We start from the raw sequence: 22,508 nt of genomic DNA, 5'->3' as shown, positions 1-22,508 counted from the left end.
CGCTGTGTGTGAGTGCGTGTTGTCGCTGTGTGTGAGTGCGTGTTGCCGCTGTGTGTGAGTGCGTGTTGTCGCTGTGTGTGAGTGCGTGTTGCCGCTGTGTGTGAGTGCGTGTTGCCGCTGTGTGTGAGTGCGTGTTGTCGCTGTGTGTGAGTGCGTGTTGCCGCTGTGTGTGAGTGCGTGTTGTCGCTGTGTGTGAGTGCGTGTTGTCGCTGTGTGTGAGTGCGTGTTGTCGCTGTGTGTGAGTGCGTGTTGTCGCTGTGTGTGAGTGCGTGTTGTCGCTGTGTGTGAGGGCGTGTTGTCGCTGTGTGTGAGTGCGTGTTGTCGCTGTGTGTGAGTGCGTGTTGTCGCTGTGTGTGAGTTCGTGTTGTCGCTGTGTGTGAGTGCGTGTTGTCGCTGTGTGTGAGGGCGTGTTGTCGCTGTGTGTGAGTGCGTGTTGTCGCTGTGTGTGAGTGCGTGTTGTCGCTGTGTGTGAGTGCGTGTTGTCGCTGTGTGTGAGTGCGTGTTGTCGCTGTGTGTGAGTGCGTGTTGTCGCTGTGTGTGAGTGCGTGTTGTCGCTGTGTGTGAGTGCGTGTTGTCGCTGTGTGTGAGTGCGTGTTGTCGCTGTGTGTGAGTGCGTGTTGTCGCTGTGTGTGAGTGCGTGTTGTCGCTGTGTGTGAGTGCGTGTTGTCGCTGTGTGTGAGTGCGTGTTGTCGCTGTGTGTGAGTGCGTGTTGTCGCTGTGTGTGAGTGCGTGTTGTCGCTGTGTGTGAGTGCGTGTTGTCGCTGTGTGTGAGTGCGTGTTGTCGCTGTGTGTGAGTGCGTGTTGTCGCTGTGTGTGAGTGCGTGTTGTCGCTGTGTGTGAGTGCGTGTTGTCGCTGTGTGTGAGTGCGTGTTGTCGCTGTGTGCGAGTGCGTGTTGTCGCTGTGTGTGAGTGCGTGTTGTCGCTGTGTGTGAGTGCGTGTTGTCGCTGTGTGCGAGTGCGTGTTGTCGCTGTGTGCGAGTGCGTGTTGTCGCTGTGTGCGAGTGCGTGTTGTCGCTGTGTGCGAGTGCGTGTTGTCGCTGTGTGCGAGTGCGTGTTGTCGCTGTGTGCGAGTGCGTGTTGTCGCTGTGTGCGAGTGCGTGTTGTCGCTGTGTGCGAGTGCGTGTTGTCGCTGTGTGTGAGTGCGTGTTGTCGCTGTGTGTGAGTGCGTGTTGTCGCTGTGTGTGAGTGCGTGTTGTCGCTGTGTGTGAGTGCGTGTTGTCGCTGTGTGTGAGTGCGTGTTGTCGCTGTGTGTGAGTGCGTGTTGTCGCTGTGTGTGAGTGCGTGTTGTCGCTGTGTGTGAGTGCGTGTTGTCGCTGTGTGTGAGTGCGTGTTGTCGCTGTGTGTGAGTGCGTGTTGTCGCTGTGTGTGAGTGCGTGTTGTCGCTGTGTGCGAGTGCGTGTTGTCGCTGTGTGCGAGTGCGTGTTGTCGCTGTGTGCGAGTGCGTGTTGTCGCTGTGTGCGAGTGCGTGTTGTCGCTGTGTGCGAGTGCGTGTTGTCGCTGTGTGCGAGTGCGTGTTGTCGCTGTGTGCGAGTGCGTGTTGTCGCTGTGTGCGAGTGCGTGTTGTCGCTGTGTGCGAGTGCGTGTTGTCGCTGTGTGCGAGTGCGTGTTGTCGCTGTGTGCGAGTGCGTGTTGTCGCTGTGTGTGAGTGCGTGTTGTCGCTGTGTGTGAGTGCGTGTTGTCGCTGTGTGTGAGTGCGTGTTGTCGCTGTGTGTGAGTGCGTGTTGTCGCTGTGTGTGAGTGCGTGTTGTCGCTGTGTGTGAGTGCGTGTTGTCGCTGTGTGTGAGTGCGTGTTGTCGCTGTGTGTGAGTGCGTGTTGTCGCTGTGTGTGAGTGCGTGTTGTCGCTGTGTGTGAGTGCGTGTTGTCGCTGTGTGTGAGTGCGTGTTGTCGCTGTGTGTGAGTGCGTGTTGTCGCTGTGTGTGAGTGCGTGTTGTCGCTGTGTGTGAGTGCGTGTTGTCGCTGTGTGTGAGTGCGTGTTGTCGCTGTGTGTGAGTGCGTGTTGTCGCTGTGTGCGAGTGCGTGTTGTCGCTGTGTGCGAGTGCGTGTTGTCGCTGTGTGCGAGTGCGTGTTGTCGCTGTGTGCGAGTGCGTGTTGTCGCTGTGTGCGAGTGCGTGTTGTCGCTGTGTGCGAGTGCGTGTTGTCGCTGTGTGCGAGTGCGTGTTGTCGCTGTGTGCGAGTGCGTGTTGTCGCTGTGTGCGAGTGCGTGTTGTCGCTGTGTGCGAGTGCGTGTTGTCGCTGTGTGCGAGTGCGTGTTGTCGCTGTGTGTGAGTGCGTGTTGTCGCTGTGTGTGAGTGCGTGTTGTCGCTGTGTGTGAGTGCGTGTTGTCGCTGTGTGTGAGTGCGTGTTGTCGCTGTGTGTGAGTGCGTGTTGTCGCTGTGTGTGAGTGCGTGTTGTCGCTGTGTGTGAGTGCGTGTTGTCGCTGTGTGTGAGTGCGTGTTGTCGCTGTGTGTGAGTGCGTGTTGTCGCTGCGTGTGACTGCGTGTTGTCGCTGCGTGTGTGACTGCGTGTTTCCGCTGCGTGTTGCGTGACTCTGTGTGCTTGTTTTCCAGGAGTGATTCACCATGTCACGTTTTTTCGCCACGGGCTCGGACAGCGAGTCGGAATCATCGTCCTCCGGAGATGAACTCATTTCAAAGTCCCGACTTCCAACTTCGGAAAACAGTACGTACCATCCCCGCAAAGTCCCGCCTAATCCCCCGCTAACCCCCCCCCCCACGCTGCAGCGTACCCCTCCCGCTCACCCCCCCCCCACGCTGCAGCGTACCCCTCCCGCTCACCCCCCCCCCACGCTGCAGCGTACCCCTCCCGCTCACCCCCCGAGGTGCGGCGCTCCCTGAGCACCGACCCTCCCACAGTGCGGCGCTCCCTCAGCACCGACCCTCCCACAGTGCGGCGCTCCCTCAGCACTGATCCTCCCACAGTGCGGCGCTCCCTCAGCACTGACCCTCCCACAGTGCGGCGCTCCCTCAGCACCGACCCTCCCACAGTGCGGCGCTCCCTCAGCACCGACCCTCCCACAGTGCGGCGCTCCCTCAGCACCGACCCTCCCACAGTGCGGCGCTCCCTCAGCACCGACCCTCCCACAGTGCGGCGCTCCCTCAGCACCGACCCTCCCACAGTGCGGCGCTCCCTCAGCACCGACCCTCCCACAGTGCGGCGCTCCCTCAGCACCGACCCTCCCACAGTGCGGCGCTCCCTCAGCACCGACCCTCCCACAGTGCGGCGCTCCCTCAGCACCGACCCTCCCACAGTGCGGCGCTCCCTCAGCACCGACCCTCCCACAGTGCGGCGCTCCCTCAGCACCGACCCTCCCACAGTGCGGCGCTCCCTCAGCACTGACCCTCCCACAGTGCGGCGCTCCCTCAGCACAGACCCTCCCACAGTGCGGCGCTCCCTCAGCACTGACCCTCCCACAGTGCGGCGCTCCCTCAGCACCGACCCTCCCACAGTGCGGCGCTCCCTCAGCACTGACCCTCCCACAGTGCGGCGCTCCCTCAGCACAGACCCTCCCACAGTGCGGCGCTCCTCAGCACTGACCCTCCCACAGTGCGGCGCTCCCTCAGCACTGACCCTCCCACAGTGCGGCGCTCCCCTCAGCACCGACCCTCCCACAGTGCGGCGCTCCCTCAGCACCGACCCTCCCACAGTGCGGCGCTCCCTCAGCACCGACCCTCCCACAGTGCGGCGCTCCCTCAGCACTGACCTTCCCACAGTGCGGCGCTCCCTCAGCACCGACCCTCCCACAGTGCGGCGCTCCCTCAGCACCGACCCTCCCACAGTGCAGCGCTCCCTCAGCACTGACCCTCCCACAGTGCGGTGCTCCCTCAGCACCGACCCTCCCACAGTGCGGCGCTCCCTCAGCACTGACCCTCCCACAGTGCGGCGCTCGCTCAGCACTGACCCTCCCACAGTGCGGCGCTCCCTCAGCACTGACCCTCCCACAGTGCTGTTCGTTGTAGGAATTAATGCGAGTGTGGGATAAATGGGACAGATCGCTGAAGGGGCTAGCAGTGTTATTGTGGGAGGAATGGCCTCCCGTATGGTGTCAGTCTGTGCTGAATATTTCTCTCTCTCTCCCCCAGACCCCTCCTTGTCAGCGATGATGAGGAGGATATGAAAAGAGTGGTTCGCAGTGCAAAGGACAAGAGGTCTGTAACCTCCCCGACACCCCCTCCCTATCTCTGTAACCTCCCCGACACCCCCTCCCTATCTCTGTCACCTCCCCGACACCCCCTCCCTATCTCTGTAACCTCCCCGACACCCCCTCCCTATCTCTGTCACCTCCCCGACACCCCCTCCCTATCTCTGTAACCTCCCCGACACCCCCTCCCTATCTCTGTAACCTCCCCGACACCCCCTCCCTATCTCTGTAACCTCCCCGACACCCCCTCCCTATCTCTGTAACCTCCCCCTGCACCCCCTCCCTATCTCTGTAACCTCCCCGACACCCCCTCCCTATCTCTGTAACCTCCCCGACACCCCCTCCCTATCTCTGTACCCTCCTCCAGCCCCCTACACCCCCTCCCTATCTCTGTAACCTCCCCCTACACCCCCTCCCTATCTCTGTAACCTCCTCCAGCCCCGACACCCCTCCCTATCTCTGTAACCTCCTCCAGCCCCCTACACCCCCGCCTATCTCTGTAACCTCCTCCAGCCCCCTACACCCCTCCCTATCTCTGTAACCTCCTCCAGCCCCCTACACCCCCTCCCTATCTCTGTAACCCCCTCCAGCCCCCCTACACCCCCTCCCTATCTCTGTAACCCCCTCCAGCCCCCCTACACCCCTCCCTATCTCTGTAACCTCCTCCAGCCCCCTACACCCCCTCCCTATCTCTGTAACCCCCTCCAGCCCCCCTACACCCCCTCCCTATCTCTGTAACCCCCTCCAGCCCCCTACACCCCTCCCTATCTCTGTAACCTCCTCCAGCCCCCCTACACCCCCTCCCTATCTCAGTAACCTCCTCCAGCCCCGACACACCCCTCCCTATCTCTGTAACCTCCTCCAGTCCCTACACCCCTCTCTCGGCCCCGCTCCCCCCCCCCTCTCTCTCTCTCTCTCTCTGCCCCCCCTCTCTCTCTCTGCCCCCCCTCTCTCTCTCTGCCCCCCTCTCTCTCTCTCTGCCCCCCCCTCTCTCTGCCCCCCTCTCTCTCTCTCTCTGCCCCCCTCTCTCTCTCTCTGCCCCCCTCTCTCTCTCTCTGGCCCCCCTCTCCTCTCTCTGCCCCCCTCTCTCTCTCTGCCCCCCTCTCTCTCTCTGCCCCCCTCTCTCTCTCTGCCCCCCCCTCTCTCTCTCTGCCCCCCTCTCTCTCTCTGCCCCCCCTCTCTCTCTCTGCCCCCCCTCTCTCTCTCTGCCCCCCCTCTCTCTCTCTGCCCCCCTCTCTCTCTCTGCCCCCCCTCTCTCTCTCTCTGCCCAACTCCCCCTCTCTCTCTCTCTGCCCCGCTCCCCCCACTTTCTCTTGGCCCTGCTCCCCCCTCTCTCTCTCTCTCTGCCCCGCTCCCCCCTCTCTCTCTCGGCCCTGCTTCCCCCCTCTCTCTCTCTCTGCCCCGCTCCCCCCCCCTCTCTCTCTCTCTGCCCCGCTCCCCCCCCTCTCTCTCTCTGCCCCGCTCCCCCCCCCCTCTCTCTCTCTGCCCGCTCCCCCCTCTCTCTCTCTGCCCCGCTCCCCCCTCTCTCTCTCTCTGCCCCGCTCCCCCCTCTCTCTCTCTCTCTCTGCCCCGCTCCCCCCTCTCTCCTCGGCCCTGCTCCCCCCCTCTCTCTCTCTCTGCCCCGCTCCCCCCCCCCCTCTCTCTCTCTCTCTCTGCCCCCGCTCCCCCCCCCCTCTCTCTCTCTCTCTGCCCCGCTCCCCCCTCTCTCTCTCTGCCCCGCTCCCCCCTCTCTCTCTCTGCCCCGCTCCCCCTCTCTCTCTCTGCCCCGCTCCCCCCTCTCTCTCTCTGCCCCGCTCCCCCCTCTCTCTCTCTGCCCCGCTCCCCCCTCTCTCTCTCTCTGCCCCGCTCCCCCCCCTCTCTCTCTCTCTCTGCCCCGCTCCCCCCTCTCTCTCTCTCTGCCCCGCTCCCCCTCTCCCTCTCTCTGCCCCGCTCCCCCCTCTCTCTCTCTGCCCCGCTCCCCCTCTCTCTCTCTCTGCCCCGCTCCCCCTCTCTCTCTCTCTGCCCCGCTCCCCCCTCTCCCTCTCTCTGCCCCGCTCCCCCCTCTCTCTCTCTGCCCCGCTCCCCCCTCTCTCTCTCTGCCCCGCTCCCCCCTCTCTCTCTCTGCCCCGCTCCCCCCTCTCTCTCTCTGCCCCGCTCCCCCCTCTCTCTCTCTCTGCCCCGCTCCCCCCCCCCTCTCTCTCTCTCTCTGCCCCGCTCCCCCCTCTCTCTCTCTGCCCCGCTCCCCCTCTCTCTCTCTCTGCCCCGCTCCCCCCTCTCCCTCTCTCTGCCCCGCTCCCCCTCTCCCTCTCTCTGCCCCGCTCCCCCCTCTCTCTCTCTCTGCCCCGCTCCCCCCTCTCTCTCTCTCTCTGCCCCGCTCCCCCCTCTCTCTCTCTGCCCCGCTCCCCCCTCTCTCTCTCTGCCCCGCTCCCCCTCTCTCTCTCTCTGCCCGCTCCCCCTCTCTCTCTCTGCCCCGCTCCCCCCTCTCTCTCTCTCTCTGCCCCGCTCCCCCCTCTCTCTCTCTCTCTGCCCCGCTCCCCCCTCTCTCTCTCTCTCTGCCCCGCTCCCCCTCTCTCTCTCTCTGCCCCGCTCCCCCCTCTCTCTCTCTGCCCCGCTCCCCCCTCTCTCTCTCTCTCTGCCCGCTCCCCCCTCTCTCTCTCTCTCTGCCCCACTCCCCCCTCTCTCTCTCTCTCTGCCCCGCTCCCCCCTCTCTCTCTCTGCCCCGCTCCCCCCCTCTCTCTCTCTCTGCCCCCGCTCCCCTCTCTCTCTCTCTCTGCCCCGCTCCCCCTCTCCCTCTCTCTGCCCCGCTCCCCCCTCTCTCTCTCTCTCTCTCGGCCCCGTCACCCTGTCTCTCTCTCTCTCTCCAGGTTTGATGAACTGATGAGTATAATTAAAACCATCCGGAACGCGATGAAGATTCGAGACATTGCCAAATGTCTGGAGGAGTTTGAGATCCTCGGGAAAGCTTACCTCAAATCCAAGAGCATTGTGGATAAGGAAGGGGTTCCCAAATTCTACATCCACATTCTGGCGGATCTGGAGGACATGGTCAACGAGGTAACTCTCCAAACAGACGGCCCTGAGTCTCACCCCTCCCTCACACCCCCCCTCACACCCCTCCCTCACACCCCTCCCTCACACCCCCCCTCACACCCCCCCCTCACACCCCTCCCTCACACCCCTCCCTCACACCCCTCCCTCACACCCCCCCCTCACACCCCCCCCTCACACCCCCCCCTCACACCCCCCCTCACACCCCTCCCTCGCACCCCCCTCACACCCCTCCCTCACACCCCTCCCTCACACCCCCCCCTCACACCCCTCCCTCGCACCCCCCCCTCACACCCCTCCCTCACACCCCTCCCTCACACCCCTCCCTCACACCCCTCCCTCACACCCCCCCTCGCACCCCTCCCTCACACCCCCCCTCACACCCCTCCCTCACACCCCTCCCTCACACCCCCCTCGCACCCCTCCCTCACACCCCCCCTCGCACCCCTCCCTCGCACCCCTCCCCGGCACCCCTCCCCTCGCACCCCTCCCTCGCACCCCTCCCTCGCACCCCCCCTCACACCCCCCCCTCACACCCCCCTCACCCCTCCCTCGCACCCCTCCCTCGCACCCCTCCCTCGCACCCCCCCCTCGCACCCCCCCCTCGCACCCCCCCCTCGCACCCCTCCCCCGCACCCCCCCTCGCACCCCCCCCTCGCACCCCTCCCTCGCACCCCTCCCCCGCACCCCCCCCTCGCACCCTCCCTCGCACCCCCCCTCACACCCCCTCCCTCACACCCCTCCCTCACACCCCCCCCTCACACCCCTCCCTCGCACCCCCCCCTCACACCCCTCCCTCACACCCCTCCCTCACACCCCTCCCTCACACCCCTCCCTCACACCCCTCCCTCACACCCCTCCCTCACACCCCTCCCTCACACCCCCCCCTCGCACCCCTCCCTCACACCCCTCCCTCACACCCCCCCTCACACCCCTCCCTCACACCCCTCCCTCACACCCCCCCTCACACCCCCCCTCGCACCCCTCCCTCGCACCCCTCCCTCGCACCCCTCCCTCGCACCCCTCCCTCGCACCCCTCCCTCGCACCCCTCCCTCGCACCCCTCCCTCACACCCCTCCCTCACACCCCCCCCTCGCACCCCTCCCTCCACCCCCCCCTCGCACCCCTCCCTCGCACCCCCCCCTCGCACCCCTCCCTCGCACCCCTCCCTCTCTCCCACACGGCGAGGGGTGGGGTCTGGAATGTTCCGTCTGGGAGTGAGGTGGGGGCGGGGTCGATCGAGGTGGTTATTTGAATGGAAATTGGGGAGGAGGGGGGTGGGGCGGTGGGGGGAGGGGTGGGTGGGCAGGGGAATGGAACTAAATTCACAATTCTTGTTTTTGGAGGGCCAGTACAGACACCGATGGGCCGAATGGCCTCGCCCAACATGGGAACGATTCTGCGATAATGTGATTAATTAAACTCCCTCTCTCTCTCCCCCCTACCCCTCTCTCCCTCCCTTTCTCCCCCCTCCCTCTCTCTCTCTCCCCCTCCCCCTCTCTCCCCCCTCCCCCTCCGTCTCTCTCTCCCCCTCCCCCTCCGTCTCTCCCCCCTCCCCCTCCATCTCTTCCCCCCTCCCCCTCTGTCTCTCTTCCCCCTCCCCCGCCCCACCTCTCCCCCCTCCCCCCGTCTCCCCCCCCTGTCTCTATCTCCCCCCCTCCGTCTCTCTCCCCCCCTCCCCCCTCCGTCTCTCTCTCCCCCTCCCCTCCGTCTCTCTCACCCCCCTCCTCCCTCCATCTCTCTCCCCCCATCACTCTCCCCCCCCCCCTCCGTCTCTCTCCCCCCTCCAACTCCGTCTCTCTCCCCCCTCCGTCTCTCTCCCCCCCTCCCTCTCTCCCCCCTCCCTCTCTCCCCCCTCCCTCTCTCCCCCCCTCCCTCTCTCCCCCCTCCCTCTCTCCCCCCCTCCCTCTCTCCCCCCCTCCCTCTCTCCCCCCCTCCCTCTCTCCCCCCCTCCCTCTCTCTCCCCCTCCCTCTCTCTCCCCCTTCTCCCCTCCGTCTCTCTCTCCCCTCCGTCTCTCTCCCCCCCCTCCTCACTCCGTCTCTCTCCCCCTTCCCCCCTCCGTCTCTCTCCCCCCCTCCCCCTCTGTCTCTCTTCCTCCCTCCCCCTCCTCCCTCTCCCTCCGTCTCTCCCCCAGGTTTGGGAAGATCGTGACGGCAGGAAAAAGATGAACAAAAATAACTCCAAGGCCCTGGCTACGATGCGGCAGAAAATCCGCAAATATAACCGGGACTTTGAGACGGATATCGTTGCGTACAGAGAGGTGAGAGCAGGACGGAACTGTACACGGTGCTCCGAGTGTGGTCTAACCGGACCGGAACTGTACACAGTGCTCCGAGTGTGGTCTAACCGGACCAGAACTGTACACGGTGCTCCGAGTGTGGTCTAACCGGACCAGAACTGTACACGGTGCTCCGAGTGTGGGTCTAACCGGACCAGAACTGTACACAGTGCTCCGAGTGTGGTCTAACCGGACCAGAACTGTACACGGTGCTCCGAGTGTGGTCTAACCAGACCAGAACTGTACACGGTGCTCCGAGTGTGGTCTAACTGGACCAGAACTGTACACGGTGCTCCGAGTGTGGTCTAACCAGACCAGAACTGTACACGGTGCTCCGAGTGTGGTCTAACCGGACCAGAACTGTACACGGTGCTCCGAGTGTGGTCTAACCGGGCCAGAACTGTACACGGTGCTCCGAGTGTGGTCTAACCGGACCAGAACTGTACACAGTGCTCCGAGTGTGGTCTAACCGGACCAGAACTGTACACGGTGCTCCGAGTGTGGTCTAACCGGACCGGAACTGTACACGGTGCTCCGAGTGTGGTCTAACCAGACCAGAACTGTACACGGTGCTCCGAGTGTGGTCTAACCGGACCGGAACTGTACACGGTGCTCCGAGTGTGGTCTAACCGGACCGGAACTGTACACGGTGCTCCGAGTGTGGTCTAACCGGACCAGAACTGTACACGGTGCTCCGAGTGTGGGTCTAACGTGAAGTATTTGATCTTTTGCCCTTACAGAATCCTGAAAAATCTGCTGATGAAGAGGAAGAGGCGGACGAGGATGAAGGTGAGGAAGGATCTCCCCCCCCCTCAACACCCCCAGGGACACCGACTCTCCCTGGGGGGGTTAGAGTCCCCGCCACTGGCACCCACTCTCCCCGGGGGGAAACGGGACCCACCAACGGGCACCGACTCACCCGATTGACATGTTTCTCAATATCTGTCCCTCTCCCTCTCTCTCTCTCTGTGTCTCCCTCCCTCTCCCTCTCTCTCTCTCCCCCTCTCTCTCCCCCTCTCTCTCTCCCTCTCTCTCTGCAGCCTCTCTCGATGAGGGTGATGGTGATGAGATCGAGATGTCAGCGTCAGCTTTCCTCAAGAAAGTCGAGGTCGCTCCAGACAGCAAGAAATTCGTCAAGAAGGAGGTCAGAGTTCAGCTCATTTTGTACCCCCTCTCGCACTCCCTCCCCACCCCCCTCTCGCTGCCCCCCCTCTCGCTGCCCCCCCCTCTCGCTGCCCCCCCTCACTGCGCCCCCCCCCTCGCTGCGCCCCCCCCCTCGCTGCGCCCCCCCTCGCTGCGCCCCCCCTCGCTGCGCCCCCCCCCTCGCTGCCCCCCCCCCTCGCTGCGCCCCCCCCCTCGCTGCGCCCCCCCCCTCGCTGCGCCCCCCCCCCTCGCTGCGCCCCCCCCCTCGCTGCGCCCCCCCCCTCGCTGCGCCCCCCCCCTCGCTGCGCCCCCCCCTCGCTGCGCCCCCCCCCTCGCTGCGCCCTCCCCTCGCTGCGCCCCCCCCTCTGACCCGCTCTCCCCCCCTCTGACCCGCTCTCCCCTCCCTCCGACCCGCTCTCCCCCCCCCTCCGACCCGCTCTCCCCCCCTCCGAGCTGCTCTCCCCCCCTCCGAGCCGCTCTCCCCCCCTCCGAGCCGCTCTCCCCCCCTCCGAGCCGCTCTCCCCCCCTCCGAGCCGCTCTCCCCCCCTCCGAGCCGCTCTCTCCCCCCCTCCGAGCCGCTCTCTCCCCCTCCGAGCCGCTCTCCCCCCCCCCTCCGAGCCGCTCTCCCCCCCCCTCCGAGCCGCTCTCCCCCCCCCCCTCCGAGCCGCTCTCCCCCCTCCCACCCCCTTCCCCCTCTCCGCCTCCCCTTCCCCCTCTCCGCCCCCCCTTCCCCCTCTCCGCCCCCCTTCCCCTCTCCGTCCCCCCTTCCCCCTCTCCGTCCCCCCCTTCCCCCTCTCCGTCCCCCCCTTCCCCCTCTCCGTCCCCCCCTTCCCCCTCTCCGTCCCCCCCTTCCCCCTCTCCGTCCCCCCCTTCCCCCTCTCCGTTCCCCCTCTCCGCCCCCCCTTCCCCCTCTCTCCGCCCCCCCTTTCCCCTCTCTCCGCCCCCCCTTTCCCCCTCTCTCCGCCCCCCCTTTCCCCCTCTCTCCGCCCCCCCTTTCCCCCTCTCTCCGCCCCCCTTTCCCCCTCTCTCCGCCCCCCCTTCCCCCTCTCCGACCCCCCGTTCCCCTTCTCCGTTCCCCTCTTCCCCCTCTCTCCGCCCCCACCTTCCCCCTCTCTCCGCCCCCCCCTTCCCTCCAACCCCCTCCTCTCTAACCGCCTCCTCTCTCTCCCCCTCTAACCGCCTCCTCTCTGCGCCTCCCGCAGGACGAGGAGGATGATGATGATGATGGTGATGATGATGAAGATTGGGGAACTCCCTCGGACGAATCGGATTCTGAATCTGACGATGATGACAGCAAATACACTTCTCTGGCTCACAAATTCTTGAAGAAGTCAGTTTCGCGCAGCGCTGGGGGGCCGTGGGGTGGGGGGCTGTTATATATACAGCCAAACAGATAGCTGGGCGAGAGACATGGGGGTGGGGGGGGTGCAGTGGGGTTCAGTGGTTTATATTTTCTATAGCGTAACAGATAGCTGGGAGCAAGACAGATCGAGAGGTTCAAGGTGTTATATTTTCTATAGTGTAACAGATAGCTGGGAGCAAGACAGATCGAGAGGTTCAGGGTGTTATATTTTCTATAGTGTAACAGATAGCTGGGAGCAAGACGGATCGAGAGGTTTGGGGTGTTAAATTCTCTATAGCGTAACAGATAGCTAGGAGCAAGACCGGCCGAGAGGTTCAGAGTGTTAAATTTTCTATAGCATAACAGCTGGGAGCGAGATAGATCGAGAGGTTCAGGGTGTTAAATTCTCTACAGCGTAACAGATAGCTGGGAACAAGACTCTATAGAGTCACAGAGTCATAAAGGTTTACAGCGTGGAAACAGGCCCTTCGGCCCAACTTGTCCATGCCGCCCTTTTTTTTTAAACCCCCTAAGCTGGTCCCAATTGCCCGCATTTGGCCCATATCCCTCTATACCCATAGTACCCATGTAACTATCTAAATGCTTTTTAAAAGATAAAATTGTACCCGCCTCTACTACTGCCTCTGGCAGCTCGTTCCAGACACTCACCACCCTCTGTGTGAAAAAATTGCCCCTCTGGACCCTTTTGTATCTCTCCCCTCTCACCTTAAACCTGTGCCCTCTAGTTTTAGACCCCCCTACCTTTGGGAAAAGATATTGACTATCTAGCTGATCTGTGCCCCTCATTATTTTATAGACCTCTATAAGATCACCCCTCAGCCTCCTACGCTCCAGAGAAAAAAGTCCCAGTCTATCCAGCCTCTCCTTATAACTCAAACCATCAAGTCCCGGTAGCATCCTAGTAAATCTTTTCCGCACTCTTTCTAGTTTAATAACATCCTTTCTATAATAGGGTGACCAGAACTGTACACAGTATTCCAAGTGTGGCCTTACCAATGTCTTGTACAAATTCAACAAGACGTCCCAACTCCTGTATTCAATGTTCTGACCGATGAAACCAAGCATGCCGAATGCCTTCTTCACCACTCTGTCCACCTGTGACTCCACTTTCAAGGAGCTATGAACCTGTACCCCTAGATCTCTTTGTTCTGTAACTCTCCCCAACGCCCGACCATTAACTGAGTAAGTCCTGCCCTGGTTCAATCTACCAAAATGCATCAGCTCGCATTTGTCTAAATTAAGCTCCATCTGCCATTCGTCAGCCCACTGGCCCAATTGATCCATATAGCGTAACAGATGGCTGGGAGAGAGACACCTCACGGGGTTCAGAGGGTTCGGTTTTCTATAGCGTAACAGATGGCTGGGAGAGACAAATTGAGCAGTTCAAGGTCTCAATTTTTCGATAGCGTAACAGATAGCTGGGAGAGAGACAAATCGAACGGTTCTTGATATTTTTCGATAGCGTAACAGATAGCTGGGAGAGAGACAAATTGAACGGTTCTTGGTATTTTTCGATAGCGTCCCAGATAGCTGGGAGCGAGACAAATCGAACGGTTCTTGGTATTTTCCTATAGCGTCATAGATAGCTGGGAGCGAGACAAATCGAACGGTTCTTAGTATTTTTCTATAGCATAACAGATGGCTGGGAGAGACAAATTGAGCAGTTCATGGTCTCAATTTTTCGATAGCGTAACAGATAGCTGGGAGCGAGACAAATCGAACGGTTCTTGGTATTTTTCGATAGCGTAACAGACAGCTGGGAGCGAGACAAATCGAACGGTTTTTGGTATTTTTCTATAGCGTAACAGACAGCTGGGAGCGAGACAAATCGAACGGTTCTTGGTATTTTTCGATAGCATAACAGACAGCTGGGAGTGAGACAAATCGAATGGTTCTTGGTATTTTTCTATAGTGTAACAGACAGCTGGGAGTGAGACAAATCGAACGGTTCTTGGTATTTTTCTATAGCGTAACAGATAGCTGGGAGCGAGACAAATCGAACGGTTCTTGGCATTTTTCTATAGCGTAACAGATAGCTGGGAGCGAGACAAATCGCACGGTTCTTGGTATTTTTCTATAGCGTAACAGATAGCTGGGAACAAGGGGCGGAATGCCCACCCCCCCCGCAACCACCCGGCTCCTAGTCCTCATGATCTGGCGTCCTTGTCTCTAGGCAGCCGACGGAGGACGACAAACGTGCGGCGGACAGGAAGCGTGACGACAAGATGAAGAAACGGATGGAGCGTAAAGACAAGAAGAAGGCAGAGGATGATGAGGAAGAGGACAATGAGGGGGGCGAGTGGAAACCAGTCAAAGGAGGGGCCCCCATGGTGTCGGTAAGTTCCCCACGGGCACTGACTCTCCCCGGGGGGGGGGGGGTTCGAGTACCCCCCACGGGCACCGACTCTCCCCGGGGGGGTACGAGTCCCCCCCTCACGGGCACCGACTCTCCCCGGGGGGGTACGAGTCCCCCCCACGGGCACCGACTCTTCCCGGGGGGGGGTACGAGTCCCCCCCCACGGGCACCGACTCTTCCCGGGGGGGGGTACGAGTCCCCCCCACGGGCACCGACTCTTCCCGGGGGGGTACGAGTCCCCCCCTCACGGGCACCGACTCTCCCCGGGGGGGTACGAGTCCCCCCCACGGGCACCGACTCTCCCCGGGGGGGTACGAGTCCCCCCCTCACGGGCACCGACTCTCCCCGGGGGGGTACGAGTCCCCCCCTCACGGGCACCGACTCTCCCCGGGGGGGTACGAGTCCCCCCCTCACGGGCACCGACTCTCCCCGGGGGGGGGGGTACGAGTCCCCCCCACGGGCACCGACTCTTCCCGGGGGGTTCGAGTATCTCCCACGGGCCCCGACTCTCCCCGGGGGGGTACGAGTGCTCCCCGGGGGGGTACGAGTCCCCCCCACAGGCACCGACACTCCCTGGGGACGGAACCACGTACGCGAATCATCCATCTTCTCTCACTCTCTCTCTACAGGAGAAACCAAAGATGTTTGCTAAAGGCACGGAAATTAATCACGCAGTGGTCCTGAAAAAACTCAACGAGATTCTACAAGCTCGAGGGAAGAAGGGCACAGACAGGTAAACTCAGACTGAGCCCATTCAGCCCCTCTCTCTCCAGACTGTTACACAGGAACAGGAGGAGGCCCATTCAGCCCCTCTCTCTCCAGCCTGTTACACAGGAACAGGAGGAGGCCATTCAGCCCCTCTCTCTCTCCAGCCTGTTACACAGGAACAGGAGGAGGCCCATTCAGCCCCTCTCTCTCCAGCCTGTTACACAGGAACAGGAGGAGGCCATTCAGCCCCTCTCTCTCCAGACTGTTACACAGGAACAGGAGGAGGCCCATTCAGCCCCTCTCTCTCCAGCCTGTTACACAGGAACAGGAGGAGGCCATTCAGCCTCTCTCTCTCCAGCCTGTTACACAGGAACAGGAGGAGGCCCATTCAGCCCCTCTCTCTCTCCAGCCTGTTACACAGGAACAGGAGGAGGCCATTCAGCCCCTCTCTCTCCAGCCTGTTACACAGGAACAGGAGGAGGCCATTCAGCCCCTCTCTCTCTCCAGCCTGTTACACAGGAACAGGAGGAGGCCCATTCAGCCCCTCTCTCTCCAGCCTGTTACACAGGAACAGGAGGAGGCCCATTCAGCCCCTCTCTCTCTCCAGCCTGTTACACAGGAACAGGAGGAGGCCCATTCAGCCCCTCTCTCTCCAGCCTGTTACACAGGAACAGGAGGAGGCCCATTCAGCCTCTCTCTCTCCAGCCTGTTACACAGGAACAGGAGGAGGCCCATTCAGCCCCTCTCTCTCCAGCCTGTTACACAGGAACAGGAGGAGGCCATTCAGCTCCTCTCTCTCCAGCCTGTTACACAGGAACAGGAGGAGGCCCATTCAGCCCCTCTCTCTCCAGCCTGTTACACAGGAACAGGAGGAGGCCATTCAGCTCCTCTCTCTCCAGCCTGTTACACAGGAACAGGAGGAGGCCCATTCAGCCCCTCTCTCTCCAGCCTGTTACACAGGAACAGGAGGAGGCCCATTCAGCCCCTCTCTCTCTCCAGCCTGTTATACAGGAACCGGAGGAGGCCATTCAGCCCCTCTCTCTCTCCAGCCTGTTACACAGGAACAGGAGGAGGCCATTCAGCCCCTCTCTCCAGCCTGTTACACAGGAACAGGAGGAGGCCCATTCAGCCCCTCTCTCTCCAGCCTGTTACACAGGAACCGGAGGAGGCCATTCAGCCCCTCTCTCTCCAGCCTGTTACACAGGAACAGGAGGAGGCCATTCAGCCCCTCTCTCCAGCCTGTTACACAGGAACAGGAGGAGGCCCATTCAGCCCCTCTCTCTCCAGCCTGTTATACAGGAACAGGAGGAGGCCCATTCAGCCCCTCTCTCTCCAGCCTGTTACACAGGAACAGGAGGAGGCCATTCAGCCCCTCTCTCTCCAGCCTGTTACACAGGAACAGGAGGAGGCCATTCAGCCCCTCTCTCTCTCTCCAGCCTGTTACACAGGAACAGGAGGAGGCCATTCAGCCCCTCTCTCTCCAGCCTGTTACACAGGAACAGGAGGAGGCCATTCAGCCCCTCTTGACTCTGTTAACAACCCATTAACCTTTGAAATTAGTTTGCCCCTTGACATTCATAGAATCCCTACGGTACAGAAGGAGGCCATTCGGCCCATTGGAGTCTGCACCGACCACAATCCCACCCAGGCCCTATCCCCGTAACCCTATGCATTTACCCGAGCTAGTCCCCCTGATACTAAGGGACAGTTTAACATGGCCAATCACCCTAACCTACACACCTTTGGACACTAAGGGACAATTTAGCATGGCCAATCCACCTAACCTACACATCTTTGGACACTAAGGGACAATTTAGCATGGCCAATCCACCTAACCTACACATCTTTGGACACTAAGGGACAATTTAGCACGGCCAATCCCCCTAACCTACACATCTTTGGACACTAAGGGACAATTTAGCACGGCCAATCCACCCTAACCTACACATCTTTGCACACTAAGGGACAATTTTGCATGGCCAATCCCCCTAACCTACACATCTTTGGACACTAAGGGACAATTTAGCATGGCCAATCCACCCTAACCTACACAGCTTTGGACACTAAGGGACAATTTAGCACGGCCAATCCACCCTAACCTGCACATCTTTGGACACTAAGGGACAATTTAGCACGGCCAATCCACCCTAACCTACACATCTTTGCACACTAAGGGACAATTTTGCATGGCCAATCCCCCTAACCTACACATCTTTGGACACTAAGGGACAATTTAGCATGGCCAATCCACCCTAACCTACACAGCTTTGGACACTAAGGGACAATTTAGCACGGCCAATCCACTCTAACCTACACATCTTTGGACACTAAGGGACAATTTAGCATGGCCAATCCACCTAACCTACACATCTTTGGACACTAAGGGACAATTTAGCATGGCCAATCCAACCTAAACTACACATCTTTGGACACTAAGGGACAATTTAGCATGGCCAATCCCCCCAACCTGCTCATCTTTGGACACTAAGGGGCAATTTAGCATGGCCAATCCCCCCAACCTGCTCATCTTTGGACACTAAGGGACAATTTAGCATGGCCAATCCCCCCAACCTGCTCATCTTTGGACACTAAGGGACAATTTAGCATGGCCAACCCACCTAACCTACACATCTTTGGACACTAAGGGACAATTTAGCATGGCCAATCCACCTAACCTGCACATCTTTGGACACTAAGGGACAATTTAGCATGGCCAATCCACCTAACCTGCACATCTTTGGACACTAAGGGACAATTTAGCATGGCCAATCCACCTAACCGACACATCTTTGGACACTCAGGGGCAATTTAGCATGGCCAATCCCCCTAACCTACACATCTTTGGACACTAAGGGACAATTTAGCATGGCCAATCCCCCTAACCTACACATCTTTGGACACTAAGGGTCAATTTAGCATGGCCAATCCACCTAACCTACACATCTTTGGACACTAAGGGGCAATTTAGCATGGCCAATACCCCTCACCTGCACATCTTTGGACACTAAGGGGCAATTTAGCATGGCCAATCCACCCTAACCTACACATCTTTGGACACTAAGGGTCAATTTAGCATGGCCAATCCCCCTAACCTACACATCTTTGGACACTAAGGGGACAATTTAGCATGGCCAATCCACCCTAACCTACACATCTTTGGACACTAAGGGACAATTTAGCATGGCCAATCCCCCCAACCTGCTCATCTTTCGACACTAAGGGACAATTTAGCATGGCCAATCCACCTAACCTGCACATCTTTGGACACTAAGGGGACAATTTAGCACGGCCAATCCCCCTAACCTGCACATCTTTGGACACTAAGGGGACAATTTAGCATGGCCAATCCACCTAACCTGCACATCTTTGGACACTAAGGGGACAATTTAGCATGGCCAATCCCCCTAACCTGCACATCTTTGGACACTAAGGGGACAATTTAGCACGGCCAATCCCCCTAACCTGCACATCTTTGGACACTAAGGGGACAATTTAGCATGGCCAATCCACCTAACCTGCATGTCTTTCGGACTGTGGGAGGAAACCGGAGCACCCGGAGGAAACCCACACAGACACGGGGAGAAGTGACCCAAGCCGGGAATCGAACCCAGGGGTCCCTGGCTCTGTGAGGCAGCAGCGCTGACCCGCTGTGCCACCCCAGTTGAATGGAGAAAGAGGGTGGTGATTACAGAGAGTGGGTGTGACTAGGGGGGCACTCCGAACGGACCAGAACGGGCTCGATGGGCCGAATGGCCTCCCCGGTCTCCTGCGGATACGCTTCCCTTGTGCAGTCGGGTTACCCGGGACTCCGTCTCTTCCTTCTCGGTCCCTGGGAGTCCGGAATCTGTTCGGGAATGTCTGGATGTCCCTCTTTCGGAGGGTTGTATCTAAATCCTTGCTCCTTCTGTCTCCATCGAACAGGGCGGCCCAGATAGAGATGCTGACGGAGCTCTGCACTATCTCAGTGGCTCATAACCTCGGGGAGGGAATCATGCTTAAAATCAAATTCAACATCGTTGCCTCACTGTACGATTACAATCCTAACCTGGCCTCCTGCATGAAGGTAAGAACTCCCTCTACACTGTCCCCCATCAAACACTCCCAGGACAGGTACAGCACGGGGTTAGATACAGAGTAAAGCTCCCTCTACACTGTCCCCCATCAAACACTCCCAGGACAGATACAGCACGGGGTTAGGTACAGAGTAAAGCTCCCTCTACACTGTCCCCATCAAACACTCCCAGGACAGGTACAGCACGGGGTTAGATACAGAGTAAAGCTCCCTCTACACTGTCCCCATCAAACACTCCCAGGACAGGTACAGCACGGGGTTAGATACAGAGTAAAGCTCCCTCTACACTGTCCCCCATCAAACACTCCCAGGACAGGTACAGCACGGGGTTAGATACTGAGTAAAGCTCCCTCTACACTGTCCCCATCAAACAGTCCCAGGACAGGTACAGCACGGGGTTAGATACAAAGTAAAGCTCCCTCTACACTGTCCCCATCAAACACTCCCAGGACAGGTACAGCACGGGGTTAGATACAGAGTAAAGCTCCCTCTACACTGTCCCCCATCAAACACTCCCAGGACAGGTACAGCACGGGGTTAGATACAGAGTAAAGCTCCCTCTACACTGTCCCCATCAAACACTCCCAGGACAGGTACAGCACGGGGTTAGATACAGAGTAAAGCTCCCTCTACACTGTCCCCCATCAAACACTCCCAGGACAGGTACAGCACGGGGTTAGATACAGAGTAAAGCTCCCTCTACACTGTCCCCCATCAAACACTCCCAGGACAGGTACAGCACGGGGTTAGATAGAGAGTAAAGCTCCCTCTACACTGTCCCCCATCAAACACTCCCGGGACAGGGACAGCACGGGGTTAGATACAGAGTAAAGCTCCCTCTGCACTGTCCCCATCAAACACTCCCAGGACAGGGACAGCACGGGGTTAGATACAGAGTAAAGCTCCCTCTGCACTGTCCCCATCAAACACTCCCAGGACAGGGACAGCACGGGGTTAGATACAGAGTAAAGCTCCCTCTACACTGTCCCCCATCAAACACTCCCAGGACAGGTACAGCACGGGGTTAGATAGAGAGTAAAGCTCCCTCTACACTGTCCCCCATCAAACACTCCCAGGACAGGTACAGCACGGTATTAGATACAGAGTAAAGCTCCCTCTACACTGTCCCCCATCAAACACTCCCAGGACAGGTACAGCACGGGGTTAGATACTGAGTAAAGCTCCCTCTACACTGTCCCCCATCAAACACTCCCAGGACAGGTACAGCACGGGGTTAGATACAGAGTAAAGCTCCCTCTACACTGTCCCCATCAAACACTCCCAGGACAGGTACAACACGGGGTTAGATACAGAGTAAAGCTCCCTCTACACTGTCCCCCATCAAACACTCCCAGGACAGGTACAGCACGGGGTTAGATAGAGAGTAAAGCTCCCTCTACACTGTCCCCCATCAAACACTCCCAGGACAGGTACAGCACGGTATTAGATACAAAGTAAAGCTCCCTCTACACTGTCCCCCATCAAACACTCCCAGGACAGGTACAGCACGGGGTTAGATACAGAGTAAAGCTCCCTCTACACTGTCCCCATCAAACACTCCCAGGACAGGTACAGCACGGGGTTAGATACAGAGTAAAGCTCCCTCTACACTGTCCCCATCAAACACTCCCAGGACAGGTACAGCACGGGGTTAGATACAGAGTAAAGCTCCCTCTACACTGTCCCCCATCAAACACTCCCAGGACAGGTACAGCACGGGGTTAGATACAGAGTAAAGCTCCCTCTACACTGTCCCCCATCAAACACTCCCAGGACAGGTACAGCACGGGGTTAGATACAGAGTAAAGCTCCCTCTACACTGTCCCCCATCAAACACTCCCAGGACAGGTACAGCACGGGGTTAGATACAGAGTAAAGCTCCCTCTACACTGTCCCCCATCAAACACTCCCAGGACAGGTACAGCACGGGGTTGGGTCTGGATTAACGCTCCCTCTCTGGACTCTGATGGTTTCCATTCCTTTCCACAGCAGGATATGTGGAAGAAGTGTCTGGGTTGTGTGGACAACCTCCTGGACATTCTGTTTGAATGTCCCAATATCTTCATTGGTGAGAATATTGGAGAGGATTCTGAGAATCTCAGCAACGCAGAGCAGGTAAAACCCCCTCACTCTCACCGGCTCTCTCTCTCGCCCCGTCTCGCTCCCTCTCTCTCTCGCCTCGTCTCTCTCTCTCGCCCCGTCTCGCTCCCTCTCTCGGGGCCCCGTCTCTCTCTCTCGCCCCGTCTCTCTCACTCTCGGGCCCCGCCTCTCCCTCTCGGGCCCCGCCTCTCCCTCTCGGGCCCCGCCTCTCCCTCTCGGGCCCCGCCTCTCCCTCTCGGGCCCCGCCTCTCCCTCTCGGGCCCCGCCTCTCCCTCTCGGGCCCCGTCTCTCGCTCTCGGGGCCCCGTCTCTCTCTCTCGCCCCGTCTCTCCCTCTCGGGCCCCGCCTCTCCCTCTCGGGCCCCGTCTCTCCCTCTCGGGCCCCGTCTCTCCCTCTCGGGCCCGGTCTCTCTCACTCTCTCGGGGCCCCATATCTCCCCCTCTCTCGGGGCCCCGTCTCTCTCCCACTCTCGGGGCCCCGTCTCTCTCCCACTCTCGGGGCCCCGTCTCTCTCCCTCTCTCGGGGCCCCGTCTCTCTCCCTCTCTCGGGGCCCCGTCTCTCTCCCTCTCTCGGGGCCCCGTCTCTCTCCCTCTCTCGGGGCCCCGTCTCTCTCCCTCTCTCGGGGCCCCGTCTCTCTCCCTCTCTCGGGGCCCCGTCTCTCTCCCTCTCTCGGGGCCCCGTCTCTCTCCCTCTCTCGGGGCCCCGTCTCTCTCCCTCTCTCGGGGCCCCGTCTCTCTCCCTCTCTCGGGGCCCCGTCTCTCTCCCTCTCTCGGGGCCCCGTCTCTCTCCCTCTCTCGGGGCCCCGTCTCTCTCCCTCTCTCGGGGCCCCGTCTCTCTCCCTCTCTCGGGGCCCCGTCTCTCTCCCTCTCTCGGGGCCCCGTCTCTCTCCCTCTCTCGGGGCCCCGTCTCTCTCCCTCTCTCTGGGCCCCGTCTCTCTCCCTCTCTCTGGGCCCCGTCTCTCTCCCTCTCTCGGGGCCCCGTCTCTCTCCCTCTCTCTCTGGCCCCGCCTCTCTCCCTCTCTCTCTGCCCCCGTCTCTCTGCCCCTGTCTCTCTGCCCCCGTCTCTCTCCCTCTCTCTCTGGCCCCGTCTCTCTCCCTCTCTCTCTGGCCCCGCCTCTCTCCCTCTCTCTCTGCCCCCGCCTCTCTCCCTCTCTCTCTGGCCCCGTCTCTCTCCCTCTCTCTCTCCCTCTCTCTCTGGCCCCGCCTCTCTCCCTCTCTCTCTGCCCCCGTCTCTCTCCCTCTCTCTCTGCCCCGCCTCTCTCCCTCTCTCGGGGGCCCCGTCTCTCTCCCTCTCTCTCTGGCCCCGTCTCTCTCCCTCTCTCG

The 22,508-nt window shown here is 60.4% G+C and overlaps 1 protein-coding gene across 1 annotated transcript in view; it reads left to right on the top strand.

The window, feature by feature from the left end:
• Positions 1 to 2,551: 2,551 nt before the first annotated feature.
• The window catches only part of LOC144490485 (eukaryotic translation initiation factor 3 subunit C-like), a gene marked incomplete at its 3' end in the record, with an annotated part of 29,445 nt that continues 9,488 nt past the window's right edge, over positions 2,552 to 22,508 (top strand). Inside the window, 12 exon segments of the mRNA XM_078208225.1 lie at positions 2,552 to 2,635; positions 2,638 to 2,659; positions 4,081 to 4,146; positions 6,983 to 7,172; positions 9,302 to 9,427; positions 10,186 to 10,234; positions 10,486 to 10,589; positions 11,791 to 11,918; positions 14,125 to 14,287; positions 14,937 to 15,040; positions 18,937 to 19,078; positions 21,077 to 21,202. Coding sequence (XP_078064351.1) covers positions 2,560 to 2,635; positions 2,638 to 2,659; positions 4,081 to 4,146; positions 6,983 to 7,172; positions 9,302 to 9,427; positions 10,186 to 10,234; positions 10,486 to 10,589; positions 11,791 to 11,918; positions 14,125 to 14,287; positions 14,937 to 15,040; positions 18,937 to 19,078; positions 21,077 to 21,202 — 1,296 coding nt within the window.

This window comes from Mustelus asterias, unplaced genomic scaffold, assembly GCF_964213995.1.
Source record: "Mustelus asterias unplaced genomic scaffold, sMusAst1.hap1.1 HAP1_SCAFFOLD_3351, whole genome shotgun sequence".
Lineage (NCBI taxonomy): Eukaryota > Metazoa > Chordata > Chondrichthyes > Carcharhiniformes > Triakidae > Mustelus > Mustelus asterias.
Note: the sequence above shows the minus strand (reverse complement) of the source record. Positions and strands in the feature narration are given on the sequence as shown.